The sequence below is a fragment of the Ruditapes philippinarum genome, unplaced genomic scaffold (assembly GCF_026571515.1).
Source record: "Ruditapes philippinarum isolate M1 unplaced genomic scaffold, ASM2657151v2 ctg3134_1_1_1_1, whole genome shotgun sequence".
Lineage (NCBI taxonomy): Eukaryota > Metazoa > Mollusca > Bivalvia > Venerida > Veneridae > Ruditapes > Ruditapes philippinarum.
Window position 1 is genome coordinate 74014 of NW_026859358.1, and position 21380 is coordinate 95393.

At 31.6% G+C, this 21380-nt stretch overlaps 1 protein-coding gene across 8 annotated transcripts in view; it reads right to left on the minus strand.

The window, feature by feature from the left end:
- LOC132756232 (phosphatidylinositol 4-phosphate 5-kinase type-1 alpha-like) overlaps nucleotides 1-21380 on the minus strand; it is a 48604-nt gene that overhangs the window by 16055 nt on the left and 11169 nt on the right. For 2 of the 8 annotated variants that reach the window (XM_060747239.1, XM_060747240.1), the window contains exons 9-17: nucleotides 21116-21193; nucleotides 20257-20362; nucleotides 14333-14450; nucleotides 13491-13623; nucleotides 12987-13074; nucleotides 11725-11778; nucleotides 9334-9378; nucleotides 782-868; nucleotides 324-453 (exon numbers count right to left, since the gene is read on the minus strand). In XM_060747239.1, coding sequence (XP_060603222.1) covers nucleotides 324-453; nucleotides 782-868; nucleotides 9334-9378; nucleotides 11725-11778; nucleotides 12987-13074; nucleotides 13491-13623; nucleotides 14333-14450; nucleotides 20257-20362; nucleotides 21116-21193 — 839 coding nt within the window. Of the gene's footprint in view, nucleotides 1-323; nucleotides 454-781; nucleotides 869-8721; nucleotides 8740-9333; nucleotides 9379-11724; nucleotides 11779-12986; nucleotides 13075-13490; nucleotides 13624-14332; nucleotides 14451-20256; nucleotides 20363-21115; nucleotides 21194-21380 lie in introns of all 8 variants that reach the window. The other 6 variants (XM_060747241.1, XM_060747242.1, XM_060747244.1 and 3 more) reach the window with 6 other exon arrangements.

The window sequence follows — 21380 nt, forward strand, 5'->3', positions numbered from 1 at the left end:
CTAGGCCTAATGCCTACTCAATTCTTGACATCCAAAGATAGAACCAACACAGTTAAAGTCATATGGCATCTTTCCAGCGTTACTGGTGGAGGAAGACCTCAGGTGTCCCTCCATGCATTATTTCAGGCAAGAGCGGGAAGCTTAGTAGAACCATCAACATTCCGTAAAATAGCTGGACAGCTTCCTGATAAGAATCTAAAGGATTTAATGCACAGCTGTAAGGGGCAAGTGGGGCCAAGGACGCCTTCGAATTTAATTCTGCTACAGCAAAGATTTTTGTGAGCATAAAAATACAAACAAGGGTTGAGAAAAACATGTAAAACCTTTGTATCTCCTCAGAAGATCGTATGACTGGTAAAGGGGCAGTGGTTGACCGGGGCTTAGCAGCCTCCGAGAATGGTGGGGGCGGAGTTGCACTTCCCATTAGCAAGTCTGGTCTAGCACCCATTGTTCCTGTAATGTAAAATGTAGAGCAATTGGTAAAATATTTATTAGTATAAATGTATGCATCTGTAATATCTTACCTGGAATATTTCATATTTCCCTGTATAAATGTATGCAAGTGTAATATTTTACCTGGAATAGGTTATATTTACCTGTATAAATGTATGTAAGTGTGATATTTTACCTGGAATTTGTTATATTAACCTGTATAAATGTAGGTAAGTGTGATATTTTACCTGGAATATGTTACATTTCCCTGTATAAATGTATGTAAGTGTAATATTTTACCTCAAATATGTTATATTTCCCTGAATAAATGTAAAGTGATAATTTTTACCTGGAATATGTTCTCTATCCTCATTCATACTGGCTGACCTTGGACCTCTCTCACCTGGTTTTCGTTTAGACGGAGAATGCTTCAGTGCTGGAATATCATAGAATTCAAATGTTAAATTAAATCGCCAAGAATTCAAATGTTTAATGAAAAAAATCCCCGAATTCAAAATGTTTGATGAAACTTTCCTGAATTCAAGAAATCAAAATTTATGATGAAGTGTTACCTAGAATTCAAAATATTTTAATATTATTATGTAGTTAAAACACAACTTAAATCAGTTTATATCAACATTTAATTATCTTCCATTGCCACTTGTCACAATTCAAAAACATTATGTCTTGTAAAAAAAAGTTTAATATTATATATTTATTGTAATGTAATTTGATTGAAATATAAATCATTTGTGAAATATTTAATTGATAAAAGTTAATGTATCAATTGAATTAACTGATAATGAACTGGTATTCATTTCACATTGTTTGATAAGATATATAATGCTAGGACTTAGTTATGAACCGGACAAGCAACGGGGGACTATCACAGCGCTATCTTCGTGTCAATTCAGGGGCTTATAAGCCATTTTGTTTCCTCATCTTTTAGAAAGGCAATATTTTATTGTTTGTAAACACTGATTTGAATTTAGTTAAGTATAAGCCACATGGCCAAAGATTTTTTAAGTCCTTTCGTATTTACATTCTTCTAACATACAATACAAAAATTCATAAATTTATTTATTAAAATCATTTGATAGAAAATCTAAAAGAAGGTACTTATTTTTCAAAGTTAAACCAATGTTAATTTATTTTGTTCATGAATACACAATAATTTGCTATATATGCATAAACAGGACTCGATTATTTAGTATACATTTTCAGAATAAAGACTCTAATTTTTCACTTACTTTTAGTGAAATAAAGTTTTTTTTTAACGCTAGACTTATTGTAACGCTAAATGATCACTCAATTTTACACTAACATATGACAGTAGTTGCTAATCCTGTTCATACTTTGTCCCAAGAAATTCAGAGAAACTTTATTTGTATCTTTTGAGTGAAAAAAAAACCCACAACAACTTAAATTCTTCATTAGAGCTTCAATGATGTGAAATAAACTTTATATCATACATTTCCAATGAGATGAATATTATGTTTATTTAATATTCACTCAAAAAAGACAAATAATTTCTCCTATTTTATAGTTTCATCAATAAAGTGCAAACTGTGATTGAATGAATAATCAAGATTTTTTGCCATGAACATATTTTCATTAAAGCAATCATGCACAAAAAAAAGAAAAAATCTGTAACTGAAAAAAAAAAAAAAAAAAAAAAACTGACGCTAGACTATAGGGTGTGGGGTGTGTGTGAATACATCTAACTGCATTAAAATCACAGTAATGTTTCTAATTTGAACCTTATACTATAAAACTTTTAACTGATTGCTCATAATAAAATTTGTGCCATGACTCAATCCAAAGTCATTGACAGGATCCGAACCAACAGTGGTGAGAGAAATCTTATTTTATTTTCAAAGACAAAGTACAATTTAGCACAAGCACTAAGTTTGTTTTTTTTCAATTAAATTAAAGATTAAAAAGTCATTCATAATTTCTCAAGTCTATCTTTTAAACACACCTTACACAACTATGTAACTTATTATTTCTTTAAAAAACAACAACATACATAAAACAACAAACATCATATTTGATAAAAGAAAGATCAGCGCTTAATATAAACATGCCAAATAAATAACCATTTGCAAGTAAAAAACAATGACAACCATAATATAGTATATCAATAAACAATGAGTTATACATGCATAGAATAAGATCTGTCTTCACAAGATAACGCAGTTTTATAGAATCTTAATTTTTTGTTGATGGATTTTACATTGTACCACATCACAATAGAGAATAAAGTGGCGATTTTCCTAACTTACTTGTGTAGGAAGACCTCAGGTGCCCCTCTGTGCATTATTTTAGACACAAGGCAACACCCGAGTAGAACCACGATATTCCGTAAATTCTCAACACTCTAATGTTTAGCAGAACTATAATCCGAGCAGTTTTTCTAGCTTTTGACCTTGCTGACCTGTGACCTTTGATCTTACAGGGTGGGGCAAACAAGCACACCACATGCTTGACTGTTATAGGCAATGACTATTAATAAACACATTTGGCGGAATAAAAAACCTATGGTAGAACACGGCTTAACCCAAAAATTTTTCTATATAGCTGTCAGTTTAATGTCCCTTGTCTAAATACAACTTCATGTTTTTTTTCAAATTTAGTGTTGATACATGCAATAACAATGACACAGATGGCCAGATGAGCTAAAAATAGTTTTTTTTTCAAGTATGCAACCAGTGCTTGACACAATGAGCGAAAAAAGACAAGGTGACACACTGGTCTTTGAGTTTTCAATCAATCAAACAAAAGAGAAGTAAGACATAATCATATCAAACTATAATCCTTGCAAAACAAGAGCCATGCAGAGATTTTATATGTTCACAAAGGGAAAATAAACAGCCACAGTTTTGATAACTTTTAGATCCCCCCCTCCCAGCCTAATCCCGCCCTCACATAAAGTAGGTCATTATCTAGGCCTGGTAATAGGTGTTTGAAGGTAACAACTATGTAACATCATTAAAAATGGATCCAGACAAGCCTGCAAAACCCATTATGTTGGTTTTGTCGTGACACGGCTCAGATATTTATTATAAACAACTGTTAGGAAGAATTTTTGCCTTACCCAAGGATGGAACCACAAACCCTTGATTACAAAAAATCATCACCTTAGTGCATTAACTGAGTGTAACTCCTGTTAAATTTAGAAGAAGTTATTTTGTTACTGCACTCAGGTGACTGAATGTTCTTGCGTAATGAGCTAAGTGCGTAGACTAAAACAGTTCCCTTACACGTACTGCTAAACGAAACAAGAAATAAAGGAAAACAACATCACTATTATAATAATACAAAATAGAATTTTTTAACATCAAAAACATTGCAATATACTGAGTGAACAATAAAACAGTGTAACGAAAAACAATAAATATATATAAATAAATAAGTGCATCGACAAACTTAAAACTTTATAAATACAAAACTTTCCACTTTCTCACTGACCTTGACCTTTGGAGAAGGAAATAAAAAATATAATAATAAAAAAACACTTTAATGTAAAAATTGTCATGCTTTAAACATTGCTGAACTACACCAATACAAAATATACAGTCAAAATTTGTTTGGGATTTTTTCTTTCCTTTTTTTTCTTAGAATTAAAACAGGTCAAAGTTCAGGTAGCAGATTTAACCTTCTTTTAACCTTAATAGTTAGAGGATTAAAATTGTAACCTTAATAATTAGAGGTTAAAATTCTAATCTTAATAGGAGGTTTTTGGACTTGAATTGTTTTTTACTTTAGCTTATTTAACCTGATTGAGCTGAAATTAATCTTTGTAACCTGGCAGTATAGAGCTAGGTCAGCCTGCAAATCATGCTGTCCCGACCAGGGTCAATACTTTGATTGATACTGATTGACACAATCTTTACTGCTTTGATAAAGTGAAATATTACCTTATATTTTGAATGGATTGTCCCATAATTCAAAGCTGGGCAAAATTCAATTCAATAATTCAATAGGTTAAGAACAGTGATCAATTTTTTGAACAGAAATTTATAAGCATCCTTAGTAGGTAGTATCTGTGCTGTTTGGTTTTTTTTCAGTAACAGTTTGAGATTTTGAGATTATTAACATTATCTTAATCTATTACGATAAAATTTTATCAATTATATCATACTTATGTTGTATGAAAATAGCATTTGTTTATAAAAACAAAATGAGATTTTGAGATCAAATTTTTACAGCATGGAAAATGAGATTTTGAGATCAAATATAAACTGCATGGAAAATGAGATTTTGAGATCAAATTTTGATTGCACGAAAAATGAGATGTTGAGATCAAATTTTAACAGCATGGAAAATGAGATTTTGGGATCAAATTTTTACAGCAATGGAGATCAAATTTTGACTGCATGGAAAATGAGATTTTGAGATCAAATTTTGACTGCATGAAAAATGAGATGTTGAGATCAAATTTTAACAGCATGGAAAATGAAATTTTGGGATAAAATTTTTACAGCAATGGAAATGAGATTTTGAGATCACATTCTACTTGATATGAATTTTAAATGAAATGCCATTTGAGATTAAATTTTCACTGTACGGAAAATTAGATTTTGAGATCAAATTCTATCGGATATGAATTTTATAATTCAAATTTTGACTGCATTTAACAAATCAAGCTGATTTTACATTCTACAACTCAGGAAATCACAAAAATTATAATAAAAAACTTTTTTCATCATGCCTAAACATTACTGGAATTTCAAGGGAATAATTAAGCCATTTTTAATAATCATAAAAATTCTTAAAACCCATCAATTCTTATTATTTAGGAAAGACTGTGTATGCAAATTTATTCTTTCCCATAAACCGATAAAAGTAAATTTAATTAAATTGGTTTAAATCTTCCTGAACACTTTTCTTAAATGGACTTGTCCGTTTTTCAATATAGATTAAACCATTGATCATTTTTAGGGGGAAATTTCAAATCTTGGGTCTGTGCTACAATCTGTTGCCTCTAGCAAGGTAAGAGTTAAGTTTAAGCAGGATATTATAAAAACATTATTACATTATAATGAATAAATCATAATGAATAAAATATCCAGAAAAAAAAAATCAAGTGTTAATGCATTTTTGTAATCTTTGAACTCTTTCTCTGCCATTTTATGTTCAAACTAAGGTCAATTGACCTTTAACAAGTGCTGAACCAGGGTGATTACCCTAAGCCACTGGAATTAAAGAGCCAGGCCAATCTGTTCATCAAGACAGGTCTGACCAGACCCTTAACTGTCAGTACCTCAAGGCTCAATGTTTTTTTGTATTTTTTTTACAGTTTGCAATCATATCCCACTTTAAATGGACCATTTCCAAATTTCAAATATTCAATCCTGGCTCAGGTCTCACAACACAAAGTCAGTGTGATAAAATGTTAAGAATTAGCGATACTTGATTTCTATTATTTAATTTCAATAAATGTTATTCGGACCTCGGCAAATGTGGATTTTTCCGAGCTAATGCCTTGGTACAAACAAACTGTTACCATTAGAGCTTCATGATGGGCTATCAGTCACAATAGATTAGTCAATCTGTTTTGCTCTTTTTTGAAGCTGTAACTGTAAAGGTTTGTTTGCACATACGGATTACCTGGAAAAAAACCCAGAAATGTTCTTAATTTCGGAGTAAGTCTATTTACATGTATCTGTAACTTTTTAGGATACATCATAATAATACTGACTTTAAGCTTTACCATTTATGATAACTTTGAAAGCAAAATCTGCATCCACAGTCATGAAAAGTCTACAGTTAAAATCAGTATTAACATAAATCAGTATCCCTCATCAATCTATTCTGTTGACATTTTCTTATTATGATATTAGGTTTATTTCATTATTTTTTTTTCAATTTTCGTATATATCATTAGTCTATAACCATATGTTTCTTATAATTACACAGAAATGTGTCTCCCAATTTATAATGATCCTTTAATTTCTGTGTGTCTATTGCTGGCTTAAACATATTTGTTTAAGCTCTATTGAGAAACAAGTTCTTGCAACTTGTATTTATCACTTTCAAGTCAGCTTCCTGGAACCAATCAGTACTGGTGTCATGGTAGTGACCCGATTAGGGCTCAAACCCATAATCCCAGGGTTGAGAGGCAGATACCTTAACCATAAGGCCATCACTCCCTGCTAATTGCTAATCTGCCTTTCTAAAGAAATGGGAGATTCATGCCTATCAAAACCACAATACTGTCATTACATACTATAATAATAAAAATTTACAAAAATTACAAAAATTATTTTTTTAGTCATTACTATAAAAGCAATGAAAAAATAAGAAAGCTTTGAAAAAAGACATTCAGCCAAAGAAGGAAAAAAAACTGGTGTTCAGCCAAATCAAAATGTAAAATAGCCAAATTTTCAGCCAAAACAAAAATGGTGTTTAACCAAATCACAATGTTAATCAGCCAAATATTCAGCCAAAAATAAAACACACCACTTTTTGTCTCAACAAAAATGTTACTTTGGACAGCAGCCGGTGCACCATGCCATATTGGAATAATTTGTACTTTATTCATTATGTCCTCATGACAAGGTCAAGGAACACTAAAACTATTCCACAGGACCTATAAAGAGTGTCCCTTAAACTCCAAATACATTATCTTACTAAGCAGTGTGCCTTGTTTCTGAGAATTAATACCAATTATAGCAGAGGCAAATGTGAAAAGAGTTACTACCCCTGTTTCTGTCATAAAATTACCAAAAATGTAGCATGTTATTTTTTCTTTAGCCTGTTAGTTTGTTTTAGTTTAAGAAATTAACAAAAAAGTTCATTAAAAGTATAGAATAATTAATATTATGGATTTTCCCCCTCATTACTATGGATATTAAAATCTAAAATCAGAATTTTATCTTAAATTGGGAAAAGGTTTGTAGAAATAAAATCTGAAATTACACTGGTCTGAGTACAGTCACTAGCAATATGGCCCAGGTAAAACAATGGCAAGGTGCCTGAATATTTCTCTCACTTTGGTGGCACAATGATTCAAGTATACCTTTGTCTTATTTATCTCATTGGTTCGCTCAAATGGACCCCTCTTTGATTCTATCAAAACTGAGTACTTATTTTCTCTCTTAATGGTTCACTTAAACTTTTTTTTTCAAATTTGCATTTTCTCTTTTCTGTTTAATCAAAACTTTGTATTAATTATCTCTCTTTGTTTTAATCAAAACTTTGATTAATTATCTATCTTTGTTTTATATCAAAACACTTTGTAATTATAATCTCTCTCTCTCTCTCTCTCTGGTTTATATTAATCAAAACTCTGTATGATTGGTTTCATAAAATTTTAGCAAACTCCTCACAGTGATTACCTCCTTTTGCAGATTGTAATCACTGTCTTAACAGATGTCACATGATGATGAAAGTAACATGACATAACGTCGAAATTCAAATGTAAATATCGACCATTGCATCAATTTTCTCTTTCTGTTTTATCTTTAACTTTACGTACCTACGTTCGTTTATAGTTTATCAAAAAATTATCAAAAGTAGACAAAATAATGAAAATTAAATTGAAAAGCTAAAAAATATAAAATATCAGAAGTTCTGATATATCGGACTGTGGTGGCAGAGATCTCTGTGTACTGATAAGGGGAGATCACTGTGTAGGAAATTGAAATTTTAGTTGTCTTATTTATCTTTTGTTCATCATAATTCATATCAAAGCTTTCAAATAATTATCTATCTTTAGCTTAATCAGAACATAGATGTCTCAATTAACTCTCTTTGGCTTTATTTAAACTTTGTACTAACATACTCTTTCCTAGAATAGCTAAGCATTCATTAACATGTGTTCATGAAACTATCCATTGTTTGATTATTTTTTTTCTTTTTGTGGCATACATCAACTTGAACTTTGACAATGTATTCATAAAACCACTTTTAAATTACCAATATCTCATATTATTAATAATAACATTAATAAGTACAGAAATAACAAGAGCATATAAATCTTATCTTCTTGCAAAACAGATCAGAATAAAATACTCAAAAATGCATTTTTATAAAAAGATAAAACAAGAGGCAGCCATGGATAATGTGTAAAAAAAGCAGTAATAATTTTGCGCAAACAGCTAATAATGTAGGTCAAATCACAGAGATTAATATATGGGGGGATAGGAGCATTTACTAATTGTGCATTCAAAATTCTTAAGAATAGAAAAAAAAAATCTAAGAGGAGTAAAAAATAAGGGAAAAAAATTATATATATAAAAAAAAATCAATTTTCAACGACATTCCAAGCTCTGTCAAACTTACATCGACGAAATGTCTTAGCTTAAAAAGAAACATCCAACATATATTTTTATTTTTTAATTAACTGCATAAAGTTGATTTTCATCTATATAATCAAGGGTCAAATTGTTATTAAAGTTATAGTACTTAAGTGATCCAAGACCATGTTGATTTTTTTTCTGTATCAATTCACTTTATATACTTGGAACTTCTATTGTAATATTATGTATCCAATACAGGGTTGTCTTTGACTTCTTAAATAGCTGAAGTTATGTAATTTCCCTTAAAAGTAAAAACCATTGAGACAGTTTTTCACAGATTTGGTATGCAACATTTGTATCTTAAACTAAACTTGCAATTATGTATGTAATAAATCCTCTATCACCTAAAGCCTTCAAAAATAGTATTGGTATAATATTGTAATAATAATACATAGATAAGAAAACCAACATTTTTACTTTTTATCTATGCAGATTGTACTAGTTAAGATAATAAAAACTGATGTGCGATATAATTAAAATGTCCAGGAATATTGTTTGTTGGAGAGACAGTGGCAAAATGCATCGGGTATATGTAAAGTTTTGAAAAGGTTTATTTTTTGTAGTGACAGGTGAACTTTTATAGAGGGTTTTTTACCACCAGAATCTCTTTGCTCGCCTATTCCCATCCAGGTATGCCCACCTATATACACATAACATAATAATTCCATATATCAAAACTGGGAGGAGGTAGTATTAAGGTGTATCTATAAAATACATGTGTATATGTAACATAATAAGTTAATTCAGCTTGAAACCGAACTTTATCATACATGTATAATTATGTAACATAATAAGTTGTCTTAGCTTGAAACGGAAAAATAAGCCATTTTTTTGTTTCCTTCCATTTTTGTAAAGACAAATGCAATATTTGCTGATTTTAAGTTTTGTAAGCATTTTTTATATAGTCCAATTGTGAAAAAAGTGTGATATCTAATTGAACCAATCTTAAGTCTGGTTCCCTGAGCATAAACCAGTACTGGTAACCTATGAGGATTTAAGGTTGTGTTGCCAGAAGAGCTCAAACCCATGATCTCTGGTCTGAGGGGCAAAGGAAACTTTATGAATAACTATTTTAACCACTAGGACACAGCTCCGCCTTTATTTTTGTAATCTACGTCTTAACTTTTTTGTTAGCTTCGCCTTCACTTTTGTTAGCTCTGCCTTCACTTTTTTTTTGAAAGCTCTGCCTTCATTTTTGTAAGCTTCGCCTTTACTTTTGTGAGTGAATATATAATGCAATGGTCAAATTTGTATAAAAATTAAAATGTTACATGTTGCATAATTATTTCATGCATCAAAACAATGCAATTCATTTATGAAAAAAGTAGAAATGGAAGACCATTTTCATTTCCTATGTCAAATAGTGTAACATGTTTGGAAGTTGTGGAAACAGTTGAATGTTTTCCTCTGTGAAATTGAATTACATGTATGAAAGTGGTAAAGCACTCAAGACATATTTCCATTGTGAAATACCATTACAAGAAGACTTATTTAACAGTGGTGTCAACGTGGATTTTATAGGGACTTTGAAGATAATTAAACAATCCTACTTTATAAGTGATTCATTCAAAGCAAAAAGCATGGATCCTTCTCAGACTGTGCGGATGCGCAGGCTGGTCTGGATCCATGCTGGTCGCAAATGCACTATGTTGGTTTTGTCGTGACGTGGCTCATTTTACAGTGGTGTCAGCATGGGCTTTTTAGGGACTTTGAAGATAATTAAACAATCCTACTTTATAAGTGATTCATTCATACATGAGAAATGATAGCAGTACTACTCAGTCCATGATACGCCTATATACGTATGTTTGTACAAAAATAAACAAATAATTGTTCCAAATAAGAAAGAAAAATGTAAACAGATTATCACATTCAGAACTTAAAATTTTAAGTATATGTCTCTTTCTTATTTTTTTTTTTTTTTAAATATATCCAAATTAGATAAATTGATCACCATTAATATTTTTTACTTTAACAGTCAGTCTGTCACACCAGATTTGTGTCTCCTTTTTATCAAATAGTTTTTTTCTTTTTCCTTATAATTCCTTTTTTTTCTTTTCCTGAATCATTACTTCAGGTCCGTAAATGTTGTTTTACATAACTATTGTGTATATGTAATTCTGATATGATTTCTTGACTTAAAAAAGTTCAGAAATACTATGTTTTTATATTTCCCAGCATCTTTTTCAAATGTCTTTGTTTTACAACTTGCTCTAAGTTTTCAATTATGCAGACTTTTTCAATTAAAGAGCTAAAGAATGTTTGTAAATCTATTTAGAGGTATTAGTCTGATAACAAAATTACACAAATGATAACATTCAAGGCATTTATTACATAAGAAATACCCAGAAATATCCAGATATATATATGTATTGAACAGAACATTTTTGGAACATTTAAATTACTCTTCATTAAGAAGTAAGACAAAGTACAGTAAACTCTTCGTAAAAGAGCTACTGATTAGCTTTCCAAAATGGAGGTTTACATTCAATTTACTCTTCAATAAGAAGTTAGATGTAGAAAGGTAAACTCTTCATTGAAAGAGGTACACATTAGATTTCAATCAAAAGTGAGATTTAAAAAGGAGGTAAACATTTAATTTATTCTTCAATAAGAAGTAAGATATAGTCGAGTAAACTCTTCATTAAGGAGGTACACATTAGCTTTCAATCAAAAGTGAGATGAACTAAACTTTTTTTAAAAAGGAGGTAAACATTTAATTTACTCTTCAATCAGAAGTAAGATGTAGTCGAGTAAACTCTTCCTAAAAAGAGGTACACTTTAGATTTCAATCAGATTTAAATGAAGTAAACTCTTCCAGAAGAAGGTATATACTACTCTTCAATCAGAAGTTAGAAACGTTTTTTGCAAAAGGAGGTTGACTGTTCAAAAGTAAGATAAAATATAGTAGTGTAATAGTGTAAATGTATCACAATGCCCTTGAATCTCCAGCAATGAAGAGTACACATAATATTGAAGACAATACCTAGTCCAACGAGCTTCCGAAATCTCTGAGTCGCTTTAAAAGTGGGCTGCTCTACTAAGTTATATAAAAAATATATATGACATGATTGATAGGAAATAAATAGGACCATTCCAAAATTTTGATTTAACTATATACTAATAAATATAAGACATAAGGAAATAAAGTGGACTGTTACAAAAGTTTGATTAACAATATACTGATAAATATATGACATAATTAAAGGGAATACATTGGACTGTCTCCATATTTTGTTTTACAATATATACATAATTATAAATATATGACATAATTGAAGGAAATACATTGGACTGTCTCCATATTTTGTTTTACAATATAAACATAATTATAAATATATGACATAATTAAAGGAAATAAAATGGACTGTTACAAAATTTTGGTTACCTATATACTAATAAATATATGACATAATTAAAGGAAATAAAGTGGCCTTTTTTCAAATATTCAAAAATGAATATGGGTCATGCTGCTCAGGTTTTTTATATATATAAAAAAATAAATCAATATCGAGAAAATGTTTCTTGGATACAGTAAATCTAAAAGATAGTAAAAAAATTCAACCTCACTTTTTTATGCAAAAAAACAAAAATAATAATAATTTTAACAATTTTGTCTATACTTTATGTTTTAAATATTAGGAAAAAAATATCTTGATCAGAAATCAATATAAAAGCTTAACCTTAATTGTAAGCAATACAGCAGTATAAACATTGCTCTTGTAAACCAATAAACACCTATGTTGTTTAAACAGTAATCTGTAAGTTCAATGTTCATCTTTAATTTAATTAAGCGCAACACTTCATATATAAGCAACACTTAAGGCAAAACTATATAAAATTTAATCTATATACTCAAATGGGGGAAAACTGTACTTGAGCTACTTAAATTTTTTCAAGAACTTGTAAGAAATAAAATCTTCCTTAAACAGGTTAAACTGTTTAAAGAAATATATGTTACATTGTTGTCCATAATAAAGATGGACTGCTTTTTTTAAAATACTCAATTGTACACAAGTGTCGTACGGAAGCCACGGTTTATAACTTGCAAAAAAAATATCATTCAATACAATAAGCACTATAGGCATATATTGGTTTACTTTAAAGCTGTGATCAATCAAAAATGATTTTGATAAAACAAAATCTTTTCCCTTTTTCCTCAATGAAATTCAGCATAAAAAATTCCCCTACTCCATCAAGCAAATCAAAGTGTATATATAAAAGTGTTTAACGTAATATAACACTTACGTGATGGAGCCTTTTTGAACACGGTGTTTGTGAAAAACTTTTGAAATCTTTCTGCGTAAAAACTAGGCCGGGTCACAGATATAGTGTCCTGAAATTATAGAGAGAATGTTGAATGAGTGTAAGTTTAATACTGAATTTATTGAACGACTTGAATAAATTCATATTATGCAAGCCTCTGAACTTACACAAATTTAAATATTCCATTTATCACATATCTACAATGTAGATCTTTTAAAGTGATAAAGAATCATTTATCATTGACACGCATTTAGTGTAACGCACACATTTGTGTGTTAACTTCAAAAGAGAAAACATTTCACATAGAATTTCACTTTACAATGCTTCATTTCTATACTTCTTTAGATGATAAAAATATAGATGGTTCAAATGTTAAGCTATGTAAGCTAAAACAAAAATGAAAAATTGTTTTTTCATAATTTAGAAACACTAAATTTTTTTTAAAAAATACATAAACAATTGTAAAGGTTGGAAACAAAGTTTTACCCCATCTGCAATCATGGATTTGAATGTATGTTCAAACTTCTTCCTAAATCTGTAACACTGAAGGATATCGATAATACCGAGGTAGAGTAAAAGTCTGTCACCCTTCGCGTTCTTCGCAGGAATACCCCCGGGTCTGAAAAATAAGGATGTTAACTCATTACAGTGTTGGAGCAGTCACTCTAGACTCTTGCAAAAATCATAATCACAATGTAGAAAAATATTACTGTTTTCGCCGGTTCGTAAAGTTTTCATTCATGATCGTAACTATATAATATACTTATATACGTGTTAAAGGGAGACACAGGCAAAATTTTCATTTCGTTGTTTTGAATTTTTCATTCATAATTCTGTAAATGTCCTGAAAATAAATACACAAGGCAGTCACAGGAACAAAACATTTCTCTTTATAAAGAATAAAATGGTGACTTCCTAATTTGACCCATGTGGGTCATATTACAGCAAAACTTGCTTCAATCTAACAATATCCGCAATATCTGTTATTGTAACTTCCAAGGTTTGTTCAAGTCACATGACTTGTTTTAAAACTACTAGGTGATTCTTTTGACGTCTAGATTTCGTTTAGCACATATTGATATATTTTTCGCTTCAAACCAAAAATTTATAAAATTTATACAGAAATTCATGCTGGGACTTTAACAAATGTCATTTTGAGATCATTTAAATATTTCTGTCATTAATTTGCCCAAGTATCCCTATAAGAAATGAATGAGACATCTTAAGGTGCATCTGGAGGGTGAAAAGTCAAAATTTTAACATTTTATGATCCAAGCACCAATGAGCGAAATAGTTGAATTTTAGATCTCTAACTACATAAAACTTACGGAATGTCGTCGTCATCAAATTCCTCTAACGATTCGGGAACCTCGGCCTGTATTGACTCCATGGGAGTAGAATACTGGGTCACCTTTGTTCTCATCGACTTCCCGCGGGCAAGACCAGCTGAAAGGTGACAAACAAAACATATTTGATATATCTTCTGAAGTGATTTTTACAATTATTAAGAACACATATATTTGATATATCTTCCAAAGTGATTTTCACAATTATTAAGACCAGCTGAAATAAGACAAATAACAAATATTTGAATTATCTTCCGAAGTTATTTTACAACAAGAGCCATGTCAACATGGCCATCCCCAGCGGAATGTGTTTGCTCATTGGAAGAATGTATATGTAGTAGAGCGGATTAATTCTATTTTAAGAGGTCTTTTGGTAATGAAAACTGATGGCTATATTGATTACAGATTTGAAACCTATGTGAATACTGATGGCTGAAAATAACAAAGGGCAATTACTGAAAAATAATGCAGGGTAGGTTATCATTATTGTGTGCTGCATCCCTCCTCAGTAAAATCTATCCACCTATGAAGTTTCAAGTTGATACCTCAAATACTTTTTGAGAAAAATTTAAGTATGAAAAAGAACAAAGGGCAATAACTCAAAAATTATAAAAGGTAGAGTTATCATTCTTGTGCAGTGCACACCTCCTGAGTCAGAGATCTATGCACCTATGAAGTTTCATTTTGATATCTCAAAGGCTTTTTGAGTTATGCTCTGGACAAAACTTAATTTTGAAAAATAACAAAGGGCAATAACTCAAAAATAATGCAGGGTAGAGTTATCATTCTTAAGCACTGCACTTCTCCTCAATGAGATCCATCCACCTTTGAAGTTTAAAGTTGATACCTCAAATACTTTTTGAGATAAGCTCTGGACAAAATAGCATGAAAAAAAAAGGGCAATAACTCAAAAATTGTATAGGGAAGAGTTATCATTCTTGCGCACAACATTCCTCCTCAATAAGATCTATCCACCTATGACATTTCATGTTGATATCTCAAACACTTTTTGAGTTATGCTCCACTCAGGTGAAAAATTAGGTATGAAAAATAACAAAGGGCAATAACTCAAAAATTATGAAAGGTAGAGTTATCATTCTTGTGCACTGCACACCTCCTGAGTGAGATCTATGCACCTATGAAGTTTCATGTTAATATCTCATAGGCTTTTTGAGTTATGCTCTGGACAAAAATCAATTTTGAAAAATAACAAAGGGCAATAACTCAAAAATCATGCAAGGTAGAGTTATCACTCTTGTGCACTGCACTCCTCCTCATTGAGGTCTATCCACCTATGAAGTTTCAAGTTGATAACTCAAATACTTTTAGAGATATGCTCCGGACAAAAATGTGGGACGGAAGAACGACGGAAGGAAGGACGGAAGGTCGGACGGACGGAAGTTCGGACGGAGACAATTTCTATATCCTCCGCCAAAATTTTTCGGCAGGGGATAATTATTAAGACCAACTGAAAGATTACGAACAACATATATTTGATATATATTCCGAAGTTAATTTTACAGTTATTAAGACCAACTGAAAGATTACGAACAACATATATTTGATATATATTCCGAAGTTAATTTTACAGTTATTAAGACCAACTGAAAGATTACGAACAACATATATTTGATATATCATTCTGAAGTTAATTTTACAGTTATTAAGACCAAATGAAACCTGACAAACAAAACATTTTTGATATATCTTCCAAAATTATTTAACAATAATTAAGACCACCTGAAAGATTACAAACAATATGTATTTGATATATCTTCCCAAGTTAATCTCACAATTATTAAAGATCTTTCACCATGTTGACATAGGATTTCAAAAACTGGTTTAAATGGGAAAACTTTCAACATCTGATGGAAAAAAAGAAAATTTTGAATATGAATTGTATCTTGTTTCAAAGTGAAAATTTCTCTGTATGTTTTCACTCACGCATAGCGTTCTTAAAAATATTTAAGAACTCTTTAATTTCTTAGTAAGATCTAAAACCATATTCACTGAAAACAAATAAATATACTTTAAATATCAAAGCAATTTATGTCCAATAACAGTAGGATTGACCTAGTTAACTATTTTCAAATGCAAATTTATTTTTATTTTTCATTCAAACAATATTGACCTTTACTATCTATGTTCAAAGCAACTGCAAAGTTATTAACTTTTAGCCTAATTACAGCATCTAATCTTATCCCATGCAAACAGTGCAGACCAAGAAATGTGGACACTTTCATGCCATCTGATTCATGGTCTGCACTGTTGCTACTCAGTCAGTACATAATTTGAAATTATCCCCTAAAATGATAAAATGGTTTGGTCCAGTATATAACAAGGACAAGCCCATTTAAGATATTTAGTGAGGTAAAGGTTAATTAACTCCAACCTTAATTTAAGAAAGCCATAACCTAAATGCCATAACCTTTTGACAGGTTGAATAAACACAAATAAACAGGTATTTGCTATATAGCCCTCACCTATCAACTTGGGTCATATAAGAAAACAAGCATTTAAACTGGGCCATATAACCAGTTTATATCATTAGTTAAGATTATTGACAGCTTATATGGCCCTATTTTAACAGTTGTTTGGATTCAACCCTCTCCTTGTGGCTTTGCTTATAATACAAGTAACCATTTATATACTGCTATGTAACCTGTTATAAACATTTATGAAAAAATTATAATACAGCAAGCACTTTTTTTGTTGGAGGAAAAAGTAAGATTTCTTCAGAAATTGACAGCAACCCTGTCTATAAAACTATATAAACATCATGATTATCCAATGAAAGGCTACATTACAGATACTTTACGTGCAGTTTTATAAAACTTTAAAGTCTGTCAAATTCCAGCATATGTATAGAATGTTTATCTATTTGAAAAAACGGTCTTCCTCATATTATTTCTTTTACAATCATGGACCGGGTATCCCTATATACTATCAATATGTATATATTCTATATGTAACTAGCCTACAATAATATGTCCCTAAAATAAAATGCATATATCTAAAGTAAACTATATGAATACAATTCCACTATATAGTATCCAGTTTGTACAAAAATCAGATTAATATTTAAGGATCTAAAAGAAATTTGCTTATGAAGAAAACTTTTTCCTCCACCTTTAAAATTGGATCTTTATAATTGGAGATCTACAAAATAATCCAAGAAAATCAATGAATTTTAAACCTGACCAAGATAGAATGATAAAGAATAGATCTGCTATTAACCATGCATCGGTTGAATTTACAAACATAGACAAGTCGCCTAGCATTCACTTTATTTTTGAACTATCAATATGAAAATAGTTTGTCGGCAAACATTAAACAGCCTGGCCCGATTGCACAAATGTACAGACTAACTTTTCTGTATACCACTGGCAAATGCTTATTGCTTTTATTTCTGGCATGTTAAATAATGGTTAATGAAGTGTTTATACACAGCAATTTATATTATGATATATTATCATACAAGATGTTTGGTGATTCAAACAATACTTATCATACAGTGTGTGAAAGTTAATCAAGTTAAGATTATTGCAAAGTTTTAGAGCACAGCACTAATGAAAGAGTTATATCCCTCAGACATTAGAGAACAAAGATTAAATCACTCAGACATTAAATAACAATGTTTATATCCCTCAGCAGCTATTAACTGGCCCAAATTCCAGTTTTAAATTTATTCTACTATATATTAACTAAATTTTCTTAAAATTTGCACTGGCCCAAACTAATTTTAACTGGCCATGGGCCAGTGCTTAATTCGATGACTGCCTCAGACATTAGAGAGCATGGTGTATATCCCTCAGACATTAGATGACATGTTATGTACCCCTCAGACATTAGTGAACATGGTGTAATTCCCTCAGACATTAGTGAACATGCTGTAATTCCCTCAGACATTAGTGAACATGCTGTATTTCCCTCAGACATTAGTGAACATGGTGTATACCCCTCAGACATTAGTGAACATGGTGTATACCCCTCAGACATAAACTAGAACTGCCACTATCATGGCGTGAATACCCCCGCATACCACTTTGTCAGAATCAACAGTGGCCATTTAGAGCTCAAGGACAACCTCCCTGCCAAATCTGAGGTTACTAAGCCAGTGCATTGCTAAGTAATGTATTCTACATGCTTCAAATGTGAAAATGTCAAAATCAAAACATTGCGGACAGGACATTCTTTAGCAATTGAGAAGAAAAGCTTTTGTCAAGGTCCCTGTGACCTTGACCTTTGACCCAGTGACCTCAAAATCAATAGGGATCACCTTATAGTCATGATCAAAATCCATGCCAAATATGAAGACTGAGTGTCAAAGGAATCTTAAGTTAATGGGTGGACAAACTTTTTGAAGTCAAAGTTCCTATGACCTTGACCTTTGATCCAGTGACCTCAAAATCAAAATGGGTTATCTACTAATCATGACTAACCTTCATGCCAAATATGAAGACTGTGGGTCAAAGGAATCTTAAGTTATTGGGCGGATAAGCTTTTTGAAGTCAAGGCCCCTGTGACCTTGACCTTTGACCTGGTGACCTCAAAGTCAATAGGGGTCATCTACTTATCATGACTAGCCTCCATGCCAAATATGAAGACTGGGTCAAAGGAATCTTAAGTTATTGGGCGGACAAGCTTTTTGAAGTCAAGGCCCCTGTAACCTTGACCTTTGACCTGGTGACCTCAAAATCAATAGGGATCATCTACTAATCATGACTAACCTCCATGCCAAATATGAAGACTATGGGTCAAAGGAATCTTAAGTTATTGGGCGGACAAGCTTTTTGAAGTGAAGGCCCTGTGACCTTGACCTTTGACCTGGTGACCTCAAAATCAATAGGGGTCATCTACTAATCATGACTTACCTCCATGCCAAATATGAAGACTGTGGGTCAAAGGAATCTTAAGTTATTGGGCGGACAAGCTTTTTGAAATGAAGGTCCCTGTGACCTTGACCTTTGACCTGGTGACCTCAAAATCAATAGGGGTCATCTACTAATCATGACTAACCTCCATGCCAAATATGAAGACTATGGGTCAAAGGAATCTTAAGTTATTGGGCGGACAAGCTTTTTGAAGTGAACGTCCCTGTGACCTTGACCTTTGACCTGGTGACCTCAAAATCAATAGGGGTCATCTACTAATCATGACTAACCTCCATGCCAAATATGAAGACTGTGGGTCAAAGGAATCTTAAGTTATTGGGCGGACAAGCTTTTTGAAGTGAAGGCCCCTGTGACCTTGACCTTTGACCTGGTGACCTCAAAATCAATAGGGGTCATCTACTAATCATGACTAACCTCCATACCAAATATGACGACTGTAGGTCAAAGGAATCTTAAGTTATTGGGTGGACAAGCTTTTTGAAGTCAAGGCCCCTGTGACCTTGACCTTTGACCTAGTGACCTCAAAATAAATAGGGGTCATCTACTAATCATGACTAACCTCCATGCCAAATATGAAGACTGTAGGTCAAAGGAATCTTAAGTTATTGGGCGGACAAGCTTTTAGAAGTCAAGGCCCCTGTGACCTTGACCTTTGACCTAGTGACCTCAAAATCAATAGGGGTCATCTACTAATCCTGACTAACCTCCATGCCAAATATGAAGACTAAGGGTCAAAGGAATCTTAAGTTATTGGGCGGACAAGAAAAAACCGACGGACGGACGGACAAGCTGATTCCAGTATACCCCCCTTACAACTTTGTTGTGCGGGGGTATAAATAACAACCAGTCAATTAAAATTCAAAGAAGAAACAAAGTCACCAACAAAACTGTTCTGGCCTTACAGTAGATTCTAGTAGTGAATATAACACAGTTTATAATATGATATAATAAATAAGTTGTGTATTATTTAGCTAAATCTATTAGTATATTAGTATGAAAATTGACCACCACCTCGCGTTTTACCATCTGGAGTCTCCGAGTAACTGGTTCCCTGTGAGTTGCTCAATGCGCTACTGGTTCCCGTTGATTCGTTAGATCGTGCTGAATCTTGTGGCCTCTGAAATCATGAATAAGAAATTATTATTTTTGTTATATCGGACAGGATTATCAACTGTTTACATCGGTGCTACAAAAATCTGTCTTACACCTGCCATGTAAGACAAATAACATGTGTCAAATGATGTCATTCAATATCGATACATTGTTGATATGCTTTGCACTGAATCAATGACAGCTTTAAATTCATGCCAACTTGATGGAGAAAAACAGAGCATATATAATGTCACTTTAAACTGTAGGATTTATACAATGGGCTTGTTTAGTTTCCATTTTTTGGAATGCTCCATAACAATTTTTTTCTGATACTAAAATGAAAATTGGGAGATAGCCAGCCAACACCATAGGCTGACATGGCTCCATACTGGTGGCAAAGGCTAACCATTTTTGCTTCATTTGTAAGGGTTAACCCATAATCTGCCGAATTTGTGTTGCCATTAATACAACCAATTAGAATAGTGCATGAATACAATGTAATACAACCAATCAGAATAGTGCATTCATACAAGGTAATACAACCAATCAGAATAATGCATTCATACAACGTTTCCTATCACTATTCAAAATTTGAATAGTCTTAACATAAGAGACAAAAGAACATTTTCTTTGAAACTAAAATTTGGTCACAAGACATATTTTAAGCTTAAAATTTTCCATGAAATACAACTTATCAGAATGGTGCATTCATACAAAGTTTCTTATCTAATTTTACTTGAATAAATATGCAGGTTATTTAATTATGAAAACCACATACCTTTTCCTTTTTGGCAGCATCTAGATTATGAATTCCAACTAGTAAACTGTAATCCATAATTTTAAAACTTTCTAAAACCTGAAAATTTAAAATTCATAAAGTTTAGATTTCTATAAATACAATAATTTCAATGTTGTTTGTTTATTTTAGTTCATACATAATTTGTTTTAGTTTGAGAAGGAAGCTAGAAGCTTATAGACACACTTTGGTATCTATTTTTGGAGCTAACCGAGCAATGAGCGTAAAATTTATTCCTGAAGGAACC